Source organism: Heterodontus francisci, chromosome 14 (genome assembly GCF_036365525.1).
Source record: "Heterodontus francisci isolate sHetFra1 chromosome 14, sHetFra1.hap1, whole genome shotgun sequence".
Classification (NCBI taxonomy): domain Eukaryota; kingdom Metazoa; phylum Chordata; class Chondrichthyes; order Heterodontiformes; family Heterodontidae; genus Heterodontus; species Heterodontus francisci.
Window position 1 is genome coordinate 62,968,742 of NC_090384.1, and position 19,715 is coordinate 62,988,456.

A 19,715-nucleotide genomic window follows, 5' to 3' on the forward strand; every position below is an offset into this window, starting at 1 on the left:
CCCACACACAACCACCCTCCTGCGATTGCTGGTCCCCATCTCTCCTCAGGTTTGATGTCATTCCCCCCCCCCCCGCCCCCCACCTCATAATTTGTTATCTTCCCAACCCCATCACAATTAGATTAAACAATTGACCCCCGCCGCCACATCACTGTGCACGAGTTGGCCCCTTTAAGTTATCATGAGTACACAGCCGTGCAAAAAAATGTAAAGGGGCCATGCATTTAAAGAAGCGCATTCCAAAAAATAATTAGATGGTACGTTGGTTACTGCCGTACAATTTCCTCAAAACATAAGTTACCTTTTGCACTGTTCCATTCGTGCTTCTTTAATCTGATGAATAATATTTTTGGCAGTCAGGAAAGAAGCTCGGTCACTGATATTATAAACCACAATGAAGCTGTTGGCCCACTCCAGCGGTTCAATCACGGGATACTGATTTTCATCAGTCTGGTAAAAGTGGAAGAATAATTATGTGTTATACGGTTACAAACAAGTAGCAGCTATTAAAGATTCTAAGGCAATATTTCGAATGAACAAAACTAAAACGTACAAATGCAATAGATAATTATTTAAAATGCTGTTTGAGTGTGAATTACTGTATTAATTCCAATAAACCAAAGCGTTCAAAGAAAGTATTAACAGCTGAGAAACTTAAGAAAGGAAGCGTTTTGACTTGCCTGAAGGCACAGTGGGGCACTAAAATGACTTGATCTCATGTTATGGGGCAAAGTGAGGTCACTTGGTAATGGTGAGTCCCTCAGGTACAGTGGGCCAGGCAATGTTGCCAGGATTGTATTCTCAGCCCCACTGTGTCTTCATACAAGTCAAAACACTTCCCTTCTCTAGCACAGGTTGGATGGTGAAGGGCTGCTGGCTGCTTGTACTATTGGTCCCTTGCTGGGGACTGCTCAACTTGATCTTTGGAGGTGAAAAATACAATAGCAGCAAACAAGCTGGACCCTATATTAGACAGAGGATCACCCAGGAGCAACAATTCTCCTCCACCCCCCTGACACCACTGAAGCACCTATTCCAAAAGGGGAATTAGCATCTGAGGCACTGCTTAGACCCCTAAATATCAATAAATGGGAAGGCCCATTCATTTAAATTTGAACTTTAAATGAGTCTTGTGTACATTTCTTCCCACAGGCTTCTAGCCCCCTAAATGCCAGCCTGCCTCCATGATTGAAAGCATCAGTGGCCTGACTGCAAACTGTGATTTGGTTATCCATTGGTATTGGCTTAGCACAATTCCCATGTAACAAGGAAGTGCTGCACTGGCAGGAATGGAAATTACCTTTAAAGAGCCAAGAATGGATGAGGATTTCAGCAGCAGGCAGGTGGTGAACATTCTGCAAGACTGAGGCAAATATGTGTGCAACACATGGCTCGTGAATCACAGAATTGTTATAACGCAGGAGGAGGCCTTTCAGCCCATCATGTCTGCACTGGCTCTCCGAAAGAGCAATTCATTTAGTGCTATTCCATCATCTTCTCCCTGTAACCCTCCACGTTCGTCCTTTTCATATAACAGTCTAATTCCCTTTTGAATGCTTCAACTGAACCTGCCTCCACCACAATCTCAGGCAGCGCACTTCAGACCTTAACCACTCGCTGCATGAAAAAGTTTTTCCTCATGTCGCTTTAGCTTCCCTTACCCATTACTTTAAATCTGTGCTCCCTTGTTCTCGATCCTTTCAGGAGTGGGAATAGTTTCTCTCTAACCATTATATCCAGACCCCTCATAATATGTACAGTTCTGGTCACCACACTATAGGAAGGATGTGATTGCAATGGAGAAGGTGCAGAGGAGATTCACCAGGATGTTGCCTGGGCTGGAGCATTTCAGTTATGAAGAGAGACTGGATAGGCTGAGGTTGTTTTCCTTGGAGCGGAGAAGGCTGAGGGGAGACCTGATTGAGGTATACAAAATTATCAGGGGCATTGACAGATAGATAGGAAGAAACTTTTTCCCTTAGCGGAGAAACTAGGGGGCATAGATTTAAGGTAAGGGGCAGGAGGTTTAGAGGGGAGTTGAGGAGAAATGTTTTCACCCAGAGGGTGGTTGGAATCTTGAACACACTGCCTGAAGAGGTAGTAGAGGCAGGAACACTCATGACATTCAAGAAGTATTTGGATGAACACTTGAAACGTTATAACATACAAGGCTACAGGCCAAGTGCGGGGAAATGGGATTAGTTAGGATGGGTGCTTGATGGTCAGCGCAGGCGCATTGGGCCGAAGGGCCTGTTTCTGTGCTGTAAAACTCTATGACTCTCTAATTTTGAATACCTCTATCAAATCACCTCTCAGCCTTCTCTTCAAAGAAAACAGTCCTAACTTCTCCAATCTATCCTCATCCCTGGAACCATTCTCATGAAGCTTTTCTGCACTGTCTCCCATGCTCTCACATCTTTCCTAAAGTGCAGCGCCCAGAACTGGACGCAATACTCCAGCTTAAGCCAAATAGTGTCTTATACAAGTTCAACATAACCTCCTAACTCTTGTACTCTATTCCCCTATTAATAAAGCCCAGGATACTGTATGCTTTATTAACTGCTCTCTCAACCTGTCCTGCCACCTTCAATGACTTATACACCCAGGTCCCTCTGCTCCTGCACCCCCTTTAGAATTGAATCCTTTACTTTTGCATTGTCTCTCCATGTTCTTCCTACCAAAGTGAATCACTTCACATTTCTCTGCATTGAGCTTCATCTGAAATTTGGTGGCATTTTAAAAACATGTCTTCTAGTGCAGGACGGGGCAGATGCATTCAAAGAAGGGAGCAGGGCATTAGAAGGGTCATAGAGGCATAGAGATATAGGGCTGGATTTTATGCTCCGTTAGAAGGCAGGTTTTTTGGCGGCGGGGGTGGGGGGGGGGGGGGGGAGGGGGCCTGTGCAGAGAATTGGCACGGAGTCGTCCACCACGGAACCCAATGCTGTGATGTAGGTTTCCGATTTTCTCAGAGGCGGCGAAGTTCCATGGCAGCACCTCTGCCATGATGCAACAAGATTGTAATTTAAATCTGTTACATACTGTTTTTCATGAATTTGCATCTAATTCACTGCGATCGTACCAGGCATTCGTCAATCTTATGCATGACATGTGGCACTCACGTGCCTTCACTTTCCCATCTTTGAACAGCTGGTACCACCAAGGTGAGTGTCATCAGTGCCTGCAAAAGTTAGGTAAGTTATCCGTTGTTACCTTGTGGAATTTTTTTCCCATCGGACATTGTTGCTGAACTCAATCTGCAGATGTGAGGGAAGGAGGGACTTCTGCAAGTGGATACTGTTGGTGGGGGAGGGGAAACTCTGCAATCCAACATCAACAATGGCATCGCCATTGTTGTCCCTGCCACATGATTGGGGAAGAAGGCCACCACCGTTATGCAAGATGGCCGCCCGCCACGTAATCACGGCGGCCCGGCTACGAACATCACAGGCAGAACCGCCACCATTTTGCACATCCACCGCCAAGAGCAGTGGCGGGATAATAAAATCCAGCCCGGAGAGTCATTTACAGCACAGAAGGAAGCCATTTGGCCCATTGAGTCCATGCCAGCTCTCCATGGAGCTATACAGTCAGTCACACTCCCCTTTGTCAGACTGGATCCTGGCCTGCAGGCCATAAATTGGACTACCCTGTTCTAACGCAGGGTCATCTCCATTAATCTCAGTTGAGATCTCATTTATATCACTCCACTTTCTGGGATTTTAGCACATCAGCTCTAGGCCCCCTCATTTGCAAATGCTTAAAGTAGCTGCCTGCAGAATCAGCAGGCACATTGCAGGGAGCTCTGGACCTGGTCACAAATCAAACTGCTGCCACTACCAGGTTGAATCCGAACAGTCACAGGTCTCGTGTCAGAATCCACTGCTGATATTGCCAGTGGGGTGCAATAGTGCCCCAGAAACATCATAATATGGCAAGTAATTTCAGGACCACTGTCTTCATCATGAGATGTAGATAACAGGAGCACCACTGACAGCAGTTCCAACAGCTTTATACATAAACACAATAACATCTTACCAACAAATGACATCTTATCAGCAAAAGTAGCAATGATCCAAACATCTAGAAAAACGTGTGATATCTGTGAACTTTCAGGCAGTTTAAAAAAATGTGAACTTTAAGAAGTTCAAAGTGAAGGATATTGGTACTGGGCAATGGAAGACTTCACAATACAGGTATCAAGTACTCACAGATCAGGTTTCACATTGCTAAATGCAGATTAGCGCTCCCTCTACCACTTCATACTGAGCCTGACAATGTTTATTTTCTGCAGCAGTCATCCTAGCACTCCACTGAGTGAGATTGCCAATTTAGTTTCAATTGGTGCCAGATTTGGAAGAGCTCTATGCAACAGACATATTGAAAAGGATCCTGTACTCACATCATGTCCACACATTCACTTTACCAAAAGACACTGGATAGGGATGAGGAGTAGGAATCTGGCTTATTCCTCCATCCTGGCCCAGGGATACTAAAACCAACTGTAGCAACTCAATTGCTACCTTAGCTGAGATCAGCAAAGAAATTCCTTCTTTTCACAAAGGTACAAAAACACAATATTCAATGATACCTTCTCAAATATTTTATTTAAATAACTTCAAGATTTGAATACCACTGATGCTGGAATAGTACAAGCTCTCACAAACAAATGGCAAAAGTTGGATGTTCTTCCACATAGAGGATTTGAATTCAAATTTGAATATATATGTAATGATAGACTCCCATTAAGAATTTGAAACAAAATTTGAACTATCCCAATTTGTGAACTCAGGGAGGTAAGGGGTGAGATTTTGACCTCACTCAAAAAACATCCACTTGCAGAGTTAAAATCGGGCCCAAGATTTCACCATGGTGTTATTCTCAAACCAGCACCAATTTAAAAATGTTATTTTACAAGTCTCTAAAAATAGAAAGCATGAGAAATGGGAATGTCACAGAAAGGCAACAGGAAAATGAGACAATGTAGGTGAGCAGCGCTTTTCAATAGGTACAGACCATAACTAACCTCTGCATGCTGAAAGCCATCATTTGCTGAGGCTCCCCTGATACGTAAGTGAGCTTATCCTGTCAGTGGCTGAGCTATTAAAAACTGGAAGGTTGCAGTACAATCTTTGGTACATGCGAGTTATTTTATCTCAACTAGGGTGGCCACATGTGGTTGGTAATTGGCCCGAGTGCCCATGGGCTAGGGAGGAGAAAACTAGCTAGGATTCCCATTTCTGATCTCTACTCAATGTCTTCCATTTAAACCATGTGTATAATAGATGTTGGATAGGATAAGCTTGGGCTCAGCTGTGATATGTCCTCTCCCCATCGCCAAGTCTTTAGTCTGCCAATAGTGTCAAAGCACACACTGAAAGAATAAAAGTTGGCCAAGACTCCAGAGAGCAACCAACATTATTGGAATCTTCCTCAGTAAGGAAATGAAAGCCATCATTGACTGTAAGGAGATAAAATATTTCAACTGTCAAATGTACATAATCATAAGCTCAAGAAGAAATAAATGTTAAAAATGTTTAAATAAATAAAATATCTACAATGAATTAAAGTAATTTTACATTTACTCACGCACCTGGGAACAAGGTTCAAATATCTCCAAGTTCAACTGTCGACCATCTATTAAAAGTCTTTTCTTATACAGGAAAACTGCAACATTTAAAAGGAATATATAAGAAGTAACTATTTTTCGTATGTTTACATAGTTTTGGAGGCAGTTTTTAAACATTGACTACTTACAATAATGTTTTCAGTTATCAGAGTCATAGAGTCATAGAGAGATACAGCACTGAAACAGGCCCTTCGGCCCACCGAGTCTGTGCCGACCAATTATTAGTGATAGAATGCAAGCAGCTTCCACTTTACCAAACCTCAAATAAAAACAAGAAATGCTGGAAATACTCAGCAGGTCTGGCAGCATCTGTGGAAAGAGAAGCAGAGTTAACATTTTGGGTCAGTGACCCTTCTTTGGAACTGACAAATATTAGAACTGTCAAAGGTTATAAGCAAGTGAGGCGGGGGTGGGGCAAGAGATAACAAAGGAGAAGGTGTAGATAGTACAAGATAACAGAATAGCTGACCAAAAGGTCATGGAGAAAAGGCAAAAAATATGTTAATGGTGTGTTGAAAGACAAAGCATTAGTACAGATAGGGTGTTAACGGACTGAAGATTGAACAGCAGCAAGTACAAACATGAAAAAAACAGTGGGTGAGCAAACTGAATGAACTAAGATGAAATGAAATAAACATACAAAAAAAATTGTTAAAAATGTAAAAAAGAAAAAATAACTAAAAATAAAAGTAAAATGGGGGGCCCGTCATGCTCTGAAATTATTGAACTCAATGTTCAGTCCATCAGGCTGTAGTGTGCCTAATCGGTAAATGAGATGCTGTTCCTCGAGCTTGCGTTGATGTTCACTGGAACACTGCAGCAAGCCCAGGATAGAGATGTGAGCATGAGAGCAGGGGGGAGTGTTGAAATTGCAAGCAACCGGAAGCTCAGGGTCCTGCTTGCGGATTGAGTGGAGGTGTTCCGCAAAGCGGTCACCCAGTCTGCGTTTGGTCTCCCCAATGTAGAGGAGACCACATTGTGAGCAGCGAATACAGTATACTACATTGAAAGAAGTACAAACAAATCGCTGCTTCACCTGAAAGGAGTGTTTGGGGCCTGGGATAGTGAGGAGAGAGGAGGTAAATGGGCAGGTATTACACCTCCTGCGATTGCAGGGGAAGGTGCCATGGGAAGGGGACGAGGTGGTGGGGGTAATGGAGGAGTGGACCAGGGTGTCGCAGAGGGAACGATCCCTTCGGAATGCTGACAGGGGAAGGGAGGGGAAGATGCGTTTGGTAGTGACATCACGCTGGAGGTGGAAGAAATGGTGGAGGATGATCCTTTGGATATGGAGGCTGATAGGGTGGAAAGTGAGGACAAGGGAAACCCTGTCCCAGTTCTGGGAGGGAGGGGAAGGGGTGAAGGTAGAGGTGCGGGAAATGGGCCAGACACGGTTGAGGGCCCTGTCAACAACAGTGGGGGGGAATCCTCAGTTGAGGAAAAAGGAGGTCATATCAGAAGCACCATCATGGAAGGTAGCATCATCAGAGCAGATGCGTCGGAGACGGAGAAACTGGGAGAATGGAATGGAATCCTTACAGGAGGTAGGGTGTGAAGAAGTGTAGTCAAGGTAGCTGTGGGAGTCGGTGGGCTTATAATGGATATTAGTAGACAACCTATCCCCAGAGATGGAGACAGAGAAGTGGAGGAGGGGAAGGGAAGTGTCAGAGATAGACCATGTAAAGGTGAGAGAAGGGTGGAAATTGGAAGCAAAGTTGATAAAGTTTTCCAGTTCGGGGCAGGAGCAGGAAATGGCACCGATACAGTCATCAATGTACCGGAAGAAGAGTTGGGGGAGGCGGCCTGAGTAGGACTGGAACAACGAATGTTCGACATATCCCACAAAAAGACAGGCATAACTAGGGCCCATGCGGGTACCCATAGCAACACCTTTTACTTGAAGGAAGTGAGTGGAGCAAGCCTTATAAGCAAGCCTCACTTGCTTATAACCTTTGACAGTTCTAATATTTGTCAGTCCCGAAGAATGTTCACTGACCCGAAACGTTAACTCTGCTTCTCTTTCCACAGATGCTGCCAGACCTGCTGAGTATTTCCAGCATTTCTTGTTTTTATTTCAGATTTCCAGCATCCGCGGTATTTTGCTTTTACCAAACCTCAACATGGCTTAGGAATTCCCTGAATAGCCAATAACCCAGTGTTCCTCCCAGCACAAGTAGGACACATTGTTTGACAATGGCAATGTACAATATTATAAAATAATTGAAGATTTCCTTTCAACCTGTCATATTTGGCTAGGCTTAGGGTATTATTCATGAAGGAAGTGTGCATTAAATGCTTTTCCATTAAAGTTTAATTTTATGTTTTCACAAGATTCAACTGATGAACTTCATCTAAATTTTATAGGGTCAGTGCCTGTGGGAGATGTGAAGAAGTATTTGTATTCCTGTCTCCCATCCTGACAGTGCTCAAAATATTAAAGGCTTCAGAAGAATCATTGAAAATACATTGATAAAGGTCCCCCAGTGGCTCAGTGAGAAATAAACCACATGCTGAGCCATCGCATCCAAGAATTAGATAGAATGTACAGCACAGAAACAGACCATTTGGCCCAACTGGGCCATGTCGATGTTTAAAAACCTACTTGACCTTGGCCTCACTAATCTACCTGTCGCAGATGCATCTGTCCATGACAGTATTGGTAAGAGTGACCATACGACCATACGAGTTAGGAGCAGCAGTAGGCCATTCGGCCCCTCTAGACTGCACCGCCATTCAATAAGATCATGAGTAATCTGTTTCTGTATCGAATTCCACACTCCCATCTACCTCCAATAACCTTTGATTCCCTTGCCTAACAAGAATCTATCTACCTCCACCTTAAAAATATTCAATGACCCCACCTCCACCACCTTCTGTGGCAGAGAATTCCAAAGTTGCACAACCCTCTGAGAGAAAAAATTTCTCCTCGCCTCTGTCCTAAAAGGGTGAGCCTTAATTTTATAACAGTGTCCCTAGTTCTGGACTCACCCACAAGAGGAAACATCCTTTCCACATCCACCTTGTCAAGACCATTCAGGATCTAACATACTTCAATCAAGTCTTCCCTCACTCTTCTAAACTCCAGTGAAAAGAAGCCCAGTCTGTCCAGCCTTTCCTTATAAGACAACCCACTCATTCCAGTTATCAATCTAGTAAACCTCCTTTGAACCGCATCCAACGTATTCACATCCTTCCTTAAATAAGGAGACTGAAACTGCACACAGTATTCGATATGTGGTCTCACCAATGCCCTGTATAACTGAAGCATAACATCCTTACTTTTATTTTCAATTGCTCTCGTAATAAAGGATAGCATTCCATTAGCCTTCTTTACTACCTGCTGTACAAATTTTTTGTGAACACGAGAACACCTTCTGCACCTCAGAATTCTGCAGTCGTTCCCTGTTTAAGAAATACTCTGCTTTTTTATTCTTCCTGCCAAAGTGAACAACTTCACATTTTCCCACATTATACTGCATCTGCCAGATTTTTGCCCACTCACTCACTCAACCTATCTAAAGTGGTTTGCAACCTCCTTATGACCTCTTCACAACATACTTTCCTACCTACTGATAAAAATTGATTAAAACACTAATTAACTAATTAATAAGTAGAGTAACTAAACCAGAGGGAGGAGTTTACTGTATTTAGTTAGCATTTAGTATTTATTGTAGAAATCTAGCACTAGGGACCACATAGTTAAGTGGACCATAATTTAGTCAGGATTTAATAAGTATTTATTTATTTTATATTAATTAAATAATTAGTGCTAGAAATGACAGTTAGAGGGGTAAAGTGCTTCACCTGTGAGATGTGGGAGGTCCGTAACGCTTCCAGCGTTCCGGGCGACTACATCTGCAGGAAGTGTACCCAGTTGCAGCTCCTCACAGACCGCATGGATCAGTTGGAGCAGCAACTGGATGCACTTAGGAGCATGCAGGTGGCGGAAAGCGTCATAGACAGGAGTTTTAGATAAGTGGTTACACCCAAGGTGCAGGCAGATAGATGGGTGACCGCTAGAAGGGGCAGGCAGTCAGTGCAGGAATCCCCTGTGGCTATCCCCCTCTCCAACAAGTATACCGTTTTGGATACTGTTGGGGGGGATGGCCTATCAGGGGAAAACAGCAGCAGCCAGAGCAATGGCACCATGGCTGGCACTGTTGTTCAGCAGGGAGGGACAAAGTGCAGAAGAGCAATAGTAATAGGGGACTCTATAGTCAGGGGCACAGATAGGCGCTTCTGTGGACGTGAAAGAGACTCCAGGATGGTATGTTGCCTCCCTGGTGCCAGGGTCAGGATGTCTCTGTCTCTGAACGGACAGGGGGAATTCTGAAGGGGGAGGGTGAACAGCCAGAGGTTGTGGTACACATCGGTATGAATGACATAGGCAGTACGAGTGATGAGGCCCTGCAGGGGGAGTTGAGGGAGTTAGGTAGTAAGTTAAAAAACAGGACCTCTAGGGTTGTAATCTCTGGATTACTCCCTGTGCCACGTGCCATTAAGGCTAGAAATAGGAAGATAGTGCAGCCAAACGTGGCTGAGCAGCTGGTGTAGAAGGGAGGGTTTCAGATATCTGGACCATTGGGCTCTCTTCAGGGACAGATGGAACCTGTACAAGAAGGACGGGTTGCATCTAAACTGGAGGGGCACTAATATCCTGGCTGCAAGGTTTGCTAGCGTCACTCGGGAGTGTTTAAACTAGTTTGGCAGGGGGGTGGGAACCAGAGCAGTAGGACAGCTAGTGAAATAAATGAAGAGGACGTAGTAAATAAGGCCAGTAGGACTAAGAGGAACAGCAGGCAGAGAGATGTTGCTGAGCACAGCAGGACTGGTGGTCTGAAGTGCATTTGTTTCAATGCAAGAAGTATAACAGGTAAGGCAGATGAACTTAGAGCTTGGATTGGTACTTGGAAATATGATGTTGTTGCTATTACAGAGACTTGGTTGAGGGAAGGGCAGGATTGGCAGCTAAATGTTCCAGGCTTTAGAAGCTTCAGGCGGGATAGAGGGGGATGTAAAAGGGGTGAGGGAGTTGCATTACTGGTTAAGGAGAATACCACAACTGTACTGCGGGAGGACACCTCAAAGGGGTCATGCAGCAAGGCAATATGGGTGGAGCTCAGGAATAGGAAGGGTGCAGTCACGATGTTGGGGGTTTACTTCAGGCCTCCCAACAGCCAGCGGGAGGTAGAGGAGCAGATATGTAGACAGATTTTGGAAAGATGTAAAGGTAACAGGGTTGTGGTGGTGGGTGATTTTAACTTCCCCTATATTGACTGGGACTCACTTAGTGCGAGGGGCTTGGATGGGGCAGAATTTGTGAGGAGCATCCAGGAGGGCTTCTTGAAACAGTATGTAGATAGTCCAACTAGGGATGGGGCCATTCTGGACCTGGTATTGGGGAATGAGCCCGGCCAGGTGGTCGAAGTTTCAGTAGGGGAGCATTTCGGGAACAGTGACCATAATTCCATAAGTTTTAAGGTACTTGTGGATAAGGATAACAGTAGTACTCAGGTGAAGGTGCTAAATTGGGGGAAGGCTAATTATAACAATATTAGGCAGGAACTGAAGAATTTAGATTGGGGGCAGCTGTTTGAGGGTAAATCAACATCTGACATGTGGGAATCTTTCAAACGTCAGCTGATTAGAATCCAGGACCAGCATGTTCCTGTGAGGAAGAAAGACAAGTTTGGCAAGTTTCGGGAAGCTTGAATAATGCGGGATATTGTGAGCCTAGTCAAAAAGAAAAAGGAAGCATTTGTAAGGGCTGGAAGGCTAGGAACAGACGAAGCACTTGAGGAATATAAAGACAGTAGGAAGGAACTTAAGCAAGGAGTCAGGAGGGCTAAAAGGGGTCATGAAAATTCATTGACAAACAGGATTAAGGAAAATCCCAAGGCTTTTTATACATATATAAAGAGCAAGAGGGTAACCAGGGAAAGGGTTGGCCCACTCAAGGACAGAGATGGGAATCTATGTGTGGAGCCAGAGGAAATGGGCGAGGTGCTAAATGAGTACTTTGCATCAGTATTCACCAAAGAGAAGGACTTGGTGGATGATGAGCCTAGGGAAGGGAGTGCAGATAGTCTCAGTCATCTCATGATCAAAAAGGAGGAGGTGTTGGGTGTCGTGCAAAGCATTAAGGTAGATAAGTCCCCAGGGTCTGATGGGATCTACCCTGGAATACTGAGGGAGGCAAGGGAAGAAATTGCTGGGGCCTTGACAGAAATCTTTGCATCCTCATTGGCTACAGGTGAGGTCCCAGAGGACTAGAGAATAGCCAATGTTGTTCCTTTGTTTAAGAAGGGTGGCAAGGATAATCCAGGAAATTATAGACCGGTGAGCCTTACGTCAGTGGTAGGGAAATTATTAGAGAGGATTATTCGAGACAGGATTTACTCCCATTTGGAAACAAACGAACTTATTAGCGAGAGACAGCATGGTTTTGTGAAGGGGAGGTCGTGTCTTACTAATTTGATTGAGTTTTTTGAGGAAGTGACGAAGATGATTGATGAAGGAAGGGCAGTGGATGTTATCTACATGGACTTCAGTAAAGGCTTTGACAAGGTCCCGCATGGCAGACTGGTACAAAAGGTGCAGTCACACGGAATCAGAGGTGAGCTGGCAAGATGGATACAGAACTGGCTCGGTCATAGAAGACAGAGGGTATCAGTGGATGGGTGTTTTTCTGAATGGAGGGATGTGACTAGTGGTGTTCCGCAGGGATCAGTGCTGGGACCTTTGCTGTTTGTAGTATATATAAATGATTTGGAGGAAAATGTAGCTGGTCTGATTAGTAAGTTTGCGGACGACACAAAGGTTGGTGGAGTTGTGGATAATGATGAGGATTGTCAGAGGATACAGCAGGATATAGATCGGTTGGACACTTGGGCGGAGAAATGGCAGATAGAGTTTAATCCGGACAAATGTGAGGTAATGCATTTTGGAAGGTCTAATGCAGGTGGGAGGTATACAGTAAATGGCAGAACCTTTCGGAGTATTGACAGGCAGAGAGATCTGGGCGTACAGGTACACAGGTCACTGAAAGTGGCAACGCAGGTGGATAAGGTAGTCAAGAAGGCATACGGCATGCTTGCCTTCATGGGTCGGGGCATAGAGTATAAAAATTGGCAAGTCATGCTGCAGCTGTACAGAGCCTTAGTTAGGCCACACTTAGAATATTGCTTGCAATTCTGGTCGCCACACTACCAGAAGGACATGGAGGCTTTGGAGAGGGTACAGAGGAGGCTTACCAGTATGTTGCCTGGTCTGGAGGGAATTAGCTATGAGGAGAGGTTGGAAAAACTCGGATTGTTTTCACTGGAATGACGGAGGTGGAGGGGCGACAAGATAGAGGTTTACAAAATTATGAGCGGCATGGACAGAGTGGATAGTCAGAAGCTTTTTCCCAGGGTGGAAGAGTCAGTTACTAGGGGACATAGGTTTAAGGTGCGAGGGGCAAAGTTTAGAGGGGATGTGCGAGGCAAGTTCTTTACACAGAGGGTGGTGAGTGCCTGGAACTTGCTGCCAGGGGAGGTGGTGGAAGCAGATACGATAGCGACGTTTAAGAAACATCTTGACAAATACATGAATAAGAAGGGAATAGAGGGATATGGGCCCCGGAAGTGCAGAAGGTGTTAGTTTAGGCAGGCATCAAGATCGGCGCAGGCTTGGAGGGCTGAATGGCCTGTTCCTGTGCTGTACTGTTCTTTGTTCTTTGTTCTATATTTGTGTCATTTGCAAATTTAGTTACCATGTCATCACTCCCCTCATCTAATTCATTGATATAAATTGTGAAAAGTTGAGGCCCCAGCACAAACCCCTGCAGGGCTCCACTCGTCACATCCTGCGAATCAGAAAAGGACCCACTTATGCATACTCTCTGTTTTCACCCAGCCATCCAATCTTTTATCGATGCTAATATGTTACCCCCTACACCATGAGCTCCTACTTTGCGCAACAACTTTTTATGTGGCAACTTGTTAAATGCCTTTTGGAAATCCTAGTACAGTACGTCAACAGGCTCCCCTTTATCCACAGCGCATGTTACTCCTTCAAAGAACCACCACACAATCCTCGTGAAAACAAAGTCCTATCTTCATACTGAGGATACCCTCCATCGTGTTGTGTGGCACTACCACCAGGCTAAATGGAACAGAGTCAGAATAGATCTAGCAGCTTAAAACTGGGCATCCATGAGGCACTATGGACCATCAGCAGCAACAGAATTGTATTCAACCATAATCTGTAACTTCATGACCCAGTATATCCTTCACTCTACCATTACCATCAAGCCAAGGGATCAACCCTGGTTCAATGACAAGTGCAGGACAGCATTCCAGGAGCAGCACCAGGCATACATAAAAATGAGGTGTCAACCTGGTGAAGCTACAGCACAGGACTACTTACATGCAAAACAGTAGAAGCAGCATGTTATAGACAGAGCTATGCGATCCCACAACCAACGGATCGGATCAAAGCTCTGCAGTCCTGTCATATCCAGTCATGAATAATGGTGGACAATTAAACATCTGACTGGAGGAGCAGGCTCCTCAAATATCCCCATCCTCTTTGATGGAGGAAATCAGCACACATCAGTGCAAAAGAAAAGGCTGAAGCAATTGCGACCATCTTCAGCCACAAGTGCCATGTGGATTATCCAACTCGGCCACCTCCTGAGGTCCCCAGCATCATAGATGACAGTCTTCAGCCAATTCAATTCACTCCACGTGATATCAACAAACGGCGGAAGGCATTGGATACTGCAAAGGCTATGGGCACTGACAACATTCCAGCAATAGTACTGAAGACTTGTGCTCCAGAAATAGCCACGTCCCTAACCAAGCTGTTCCAGTACAGCTACAACACTGGCATCGACCCAGAAATGTTGAAAATTGCCCAGCTATGTCCTGTACACAAAAAGCAGGACAAATGCAGCCCGGCCAATTACCGCCCTATCAGTCTACTCCCGATCATCAACAAAGTGATGGAAGGGTCATCGACAGTACTATCAAGCAGCATATATAGCAATAACTTGCTCACCAATGTTCAGTTTGGGTTCCACCATGGCCACTCAGCTCCTGACTTCATTACAACCTTCGTCCAAACATGGATAAAAGAGCTGAATTCAAAAGATGAGGTGACAGTGACTACCCTTGACATCAACACAGCATTTGACTGAGTATGGCATCAAGCAGCCCGTGTCAATGGGAATCTGGGGGAAAACTCTCCACTGATTGAAGTCATACCTAGCACAAAAGAAGATGCTTCTGGTTGTTGGAGGCCAATCATATCAGCCCCAGGAAACTGCTGCAGAAGTGCCTCCGGGTAGTATCCTAGGCCCAACCATCTTCAGCTGTTTCATCAATGACCTTCGCTCCATCATAAGTTTAAAGGTGGGGCTATTCGCTGATGATTGTAGGATATTCAGTACCATTCGCAACTCCTCAGATACTGAAGTTGTCTGTGTCCATATGCAGCAAAACCTAGACAACATTCAGACCTAGCCTGATACGTGGCAAGCAACATTCACACCACACAAGTGTCAGGCAATGACCATCTCCAACAAGAGAGAACCTAGTCATCTCCCCATGACATTCAATGGCATTATCATTGCTGAAACTCCCACTATCAACATCCTGGGGGTTACCATTGACCAGAAACTGAATTGGAGCAGCTACAAAAATACTGTGGCTGCAAGAGCAGATCAGAGGCTGGGAATTCTGTGACGAGTAACCCACCTCCTGGCTCCCCAAAGCCTGTCCACCATCTACAAGGCACAAGTTCGGAATGTAATGGAATACTCTTCACTTGCCTGGATGAGTGCAGCTCCAACAGCACTCAGGAAGCTCAACCCCAACCAGGACAAAGCAGCCCACTTGATCAGCACTCCATCCATAACCTTAAACACTCACTCCCCCCACCAGCAATGCAAAGTGGTAGCAATGCGTACCATCCACAGGATGCACTGCAGCAACTCACCAAGGCTCCTTTGACAGCACCTTCCAAACTGCGACCTCTTCCACCGAGAGGACAAGGGCAGCAGGTGTATGGGAGCACCGCCACCTGCACATTCCCCTCCAAGCCACACACCATCCTGACTAGGAAATATATCACCGTTCCTTCACTGTCATTGGATCAAAATCCTGGAACTCCCTCCCTAACAACACTGTGGGTGTACCCACACCAGATGGTCTGCAGCGGTTCAAGTTGGCAGCTCACCAACACCTTCTCAAGGGCAATTAGGGATGGGCAATAAATGCTGGCCTAGCAATTATGCTCCAAATGAGCCTCCTCCCACCCATCTTCATCTAACCCCATCAGCATAACTTTCTATTCCTTTCTTCCTCACGTGTTTACCCAGCTTCCTCTTAACTGCATCTATGCTATTCAGCTCAACTATTCCTTGTGGCAGCGAGTTCCACATTCTAACCATGCACTGGGTAATGAAGTTTCTCCTGGATTTCCTACTGGATTTATTTCTGACCATCTTATATTTATGGCCCCCTAGCTCTGGTCTCCCCAATGAGTGGAAGCATCTTCTCTATGTCTACCGTCTTTCAAGTCTATCAGGTCAATCCTCCGCTTTCCCTTTTCTAGAGAAAGATGGAATAGCCTGTTCACCCTTTCTGATAGGTATAGCCTCTCAGTTCTGGTATCTTCCTCGTAAGTCTTTTTTGCACCTTCTCCAGTGCCTCTATATCTTTTTTATAATATGGACACTGGAACTGTGCAAGGTACTTTGTGTGCTGTAACCAAGGGTATATGTAGGTGTAACCTAACTTCACTGACTTTCAATACTGTCCCTCTAGAAATGAACCCCAGTGCTTTGTTTGCTTTTTTTTTTGCAACTTTATTAACCAGTGTCACTTCTTGTAGTGATTTGTGTATCTGTAGTCCTAGGTTCCCCTGCTCTTCTACCCAGTTTAGCCTCTTATTTTCCAAGGTGTGTGGCCTCCTTGTTCTTCCTTTAAAAAAATGCATTGTGAAGTCCAATTACAGTTTATAGTTTCTGTGCCAAGTATTTTAAAATACATTTTTTATTACTTTGACATTTAGTCTACACTACAATTTGCACCACATTACATTGTCCCATAAGTATGAAAGCTAAATATAGCAACATAGTTTAGCAATCAAATGGAAGGTCCAATGCTATGAAAAGTGGCAGCTCAAATTCTGAGTCAAACAACACACCATGCGGTGAGTAATTGTTTCATTTTGCGGTGCTCATGCACAATTCTTTACTCATAACTCATGAAAGTTCCCTCAGTTTCTGATCAAGGGGCACTTGCTGCAATTGAGGACAGTCCTATGTGACTCCCTGCTGCAGAGATCAGTCTAATATAGCTCAGTAGAGTTCAGGAAGCAGTGTGAGATGCTGGCTTTATTCTGTTCAGATCTGATGAAAGATTCCAAAGATAATTTAAAATTAAATTCAAAAGTTATTTGAAATTAGTTGCAATAATGAGCATGTTGTCATAGGGTCAACTGAGATCATTACTTCAATATATTCCAAGAAAGCAGATTAAGTGAGGATAAATGAAAATTAGTGAACAGTCTAGAACAGGTATCCAGAAGAACTTCTTCACTCAAAGAATGGAAGTGTTTGGAGTAACCGACCAAGTTAAGAAGTTATGTAACTGAGGCAGAACATGAGTATATTCAAAATACAATCAGATACCATGATGGGCATGGTTAATACAACAGAAAGATTGTCTTTGTTAGGTCTTATGGCATTTTCTCATCCATGGTTTTTCTTGTTTTCATGTAACTGAGAAGTTTGATTGGAAGTCTTAGCTTCTGCAGTTTCTGTTCTTGAATCAGGCTGCACTTCAGATACTCAGGCACTCAGCCATTAGTTCTTAACTAAGAATCTGTTATCAAGTCTCCTATTCTGAAACCACCATGAAGTGAGAACATTTTTTTAAAAATCCAGCAGTATTCTTAAATCAAATATCACACAATGTCAAAGGGTATATGAAATAGATTCTACAAAATTAAATGAATGACATCAGCACTAGATTCCTCTACAATACAGCAATTCGAAAATCGTTTAGCATCAACATTTTTAGAAAATGTGGAATGTCCCTACTTGCACTTCTTCGATATACCAGTGAACTATTGGGCTAAATTTCTTACAAAGATCTGCTTTGTCTGTACAGTATGTCTCAACTTTGCAAAAGCTGAACGCTTTTGAAACAGATTCGTTTCCCCAGCATTTTATAAATTATTTTATTTCATTTTCATCATCCATATAGAAAATTATCATTCGTGCTGGTTTCTTATAAAATTCACGATAATTGAATGAAGTGCCTTTTTAACCGTGTTTTGAAGTTCCTATTTTAAAGCTGCAACACGGGTGAACTTGAATTTTCTCAAGGGAAAGGGGCAACAAAGAACAAAACACACACAAACACTAATGACGAAGAATTGAGAGTTTTTTAAATCAAGCCTCTAAACTTAGTGGGAAAGGATGCTGCAGATTCTCTGGAGCGGAGGCAGCTGAAAGGTGTCTCTGGGTTGTTTTCCAATGCAATGCACAGTTCACATTTGCAGAACACAATTGTAGTAAACTGCATAATAAATCACAGTTATAATATTTCACAATTTTTCAGTAAATGTGAACTTGAGATATGTACACTAGATTAAAAACAATCATGTAATTAACGTCGACACTACATTATCAAGTCTCATTACAGGGTCATATTTGGATGTGGCGTAACAGCCACTTAATATTCTAGTTTATAAATGGAATCCCTAAAAAACGTTTTCGATTCTTCTGGTATAGTTTTGGGCACAGAGCAGTTTACTCACTGGAGTTTGATGCATACTCCCCGATGAATCTCTTCGTTAAAAACCGCACAAGAAGAGCTAAGAAAAGTCAAGAAAACAAGTGATTATCACCAACTGGTTCTTTTCGACATGGAAGGGAAGAAACATTCCGGGCTCAGACATATCTAAACCCCAACACAATCTCCGACGGGCAAACATTTTTATTTTAATTTCTAGTATGGATCCACATATTTCTCATTTCGTTGTTTTTTTTGTCTCGCCTTTCCAGCAGAGGCACAAATGACAAGACTGACCTACTTAAAACAAACTCCTAAATTCTAAACTACAACTCCCACTACGACCTCGTCAGGGGTTCGGTTCTGTCTGGATGAGGTGTTTTACCATCTAACAAATTCCGACAAGAAGTTTAGAACGCTGAACAGATATAAATCTTTTTTTTTAAACGCATTGTAACACCCACCAAACCTGGCAGCTCCCCTCTGTCTGATCCAGAACATTTAGTTGGCAAATATTGAGAGGAACTCAAATTCTCTGTTCACAGGAAAATAATGGCACTGTACCTCCAGCCTCGAAACACTTACCGGATTTGCCAACTCCCTCGCTGCCTAAAAGTGCGATTTTAATTTCGTTCACCGTCCCCATGCTGATTCCTCACGGTCCCACCATAGACTCCAGCGCCCAAACCTTAATTAGACTTGGCGACTCAGGGAATTCCGCGCTGAGACAGCGAGTAGACTGCAGCATCCAAACACTTGCTGTGAGAGGGCGGCTGCCATGGCGGTGACCCCAACTTCACCCCCCTCTCCAGTTTATACAAAAAGCAAAAGGGTAAACTCTGCAAAGTCTGGGTTACCTTAAGGTCAACTGTGATATAACACACGCAAAAACAACGATACGCACGCACACATGTTCAAACATCCATGTTGAAACTGACCCATCTATAGATGCAAAAACAGACATTTAAGCACATATGTACACAGACGTGCAAGCACTTGGAGAAACAAACTCACATAGATCCCGACTTAGGGCTGCCAGTTAGCGTGTGATTTAAAATAACGCCAACGGTGCGGGTTCAGCCCCCATCCCGGCTGAGGTAGATTTAGGAACCTGCCTCTGTTGGCGGAATACAGATGTTAGTCTGTGATGCCAGCATAACTGAAGCAGAAACACATTGACGTTATTTACTGTATACACACAGGAGTGTATGTCTTGTGCAAATTCGATGATGTGCTGTGTTGGAAGGAGAGGACTCTTCTACCATGTAATGCACAATGGCCCAAATTTTACATTAATA

The 19,715-nt window shown here is 44.0% G+C and overlaps 1 protein-coding gene across 1 annotated transcript in view; it reads right to left on the reverse strand.

The window, feature by feature from the left end:
- rerglb (RERG/RAS-like b) overlaps positions 1 to 19,425 on the reverse strand; it is a 31,314-nt gene extending 11,889 nt beyond the window's left edge. Inside the window, exons 1-4 of the mRNA XM_068046882.1 lie at positions 19,003 to 19,425; positions 18,443 to 18,499; positions 5,594 to 5,667; positions 302 to 450 (exon numbers count right to left, since the gene is read on the reverse strand). Of these exons, the coding sequence (XP_067902983.1) occupies positions 302 to 450; positions 5,594 to 5,667; positions 18,443 to 18,499; positions 19,003 to 19,063 (341 nt within the window). The 5' untranslated portion in view covers positions 19,064 to 19,425. The remainder of the gene's footprint in view (positions 1 to 301; positions 451 to 5,593; positions 5,668 to 18,442; positions 18,500 to 19,002) is intronic.
- Positions 19,426 to 19,715: the final 290 nt, after the last annotated feature.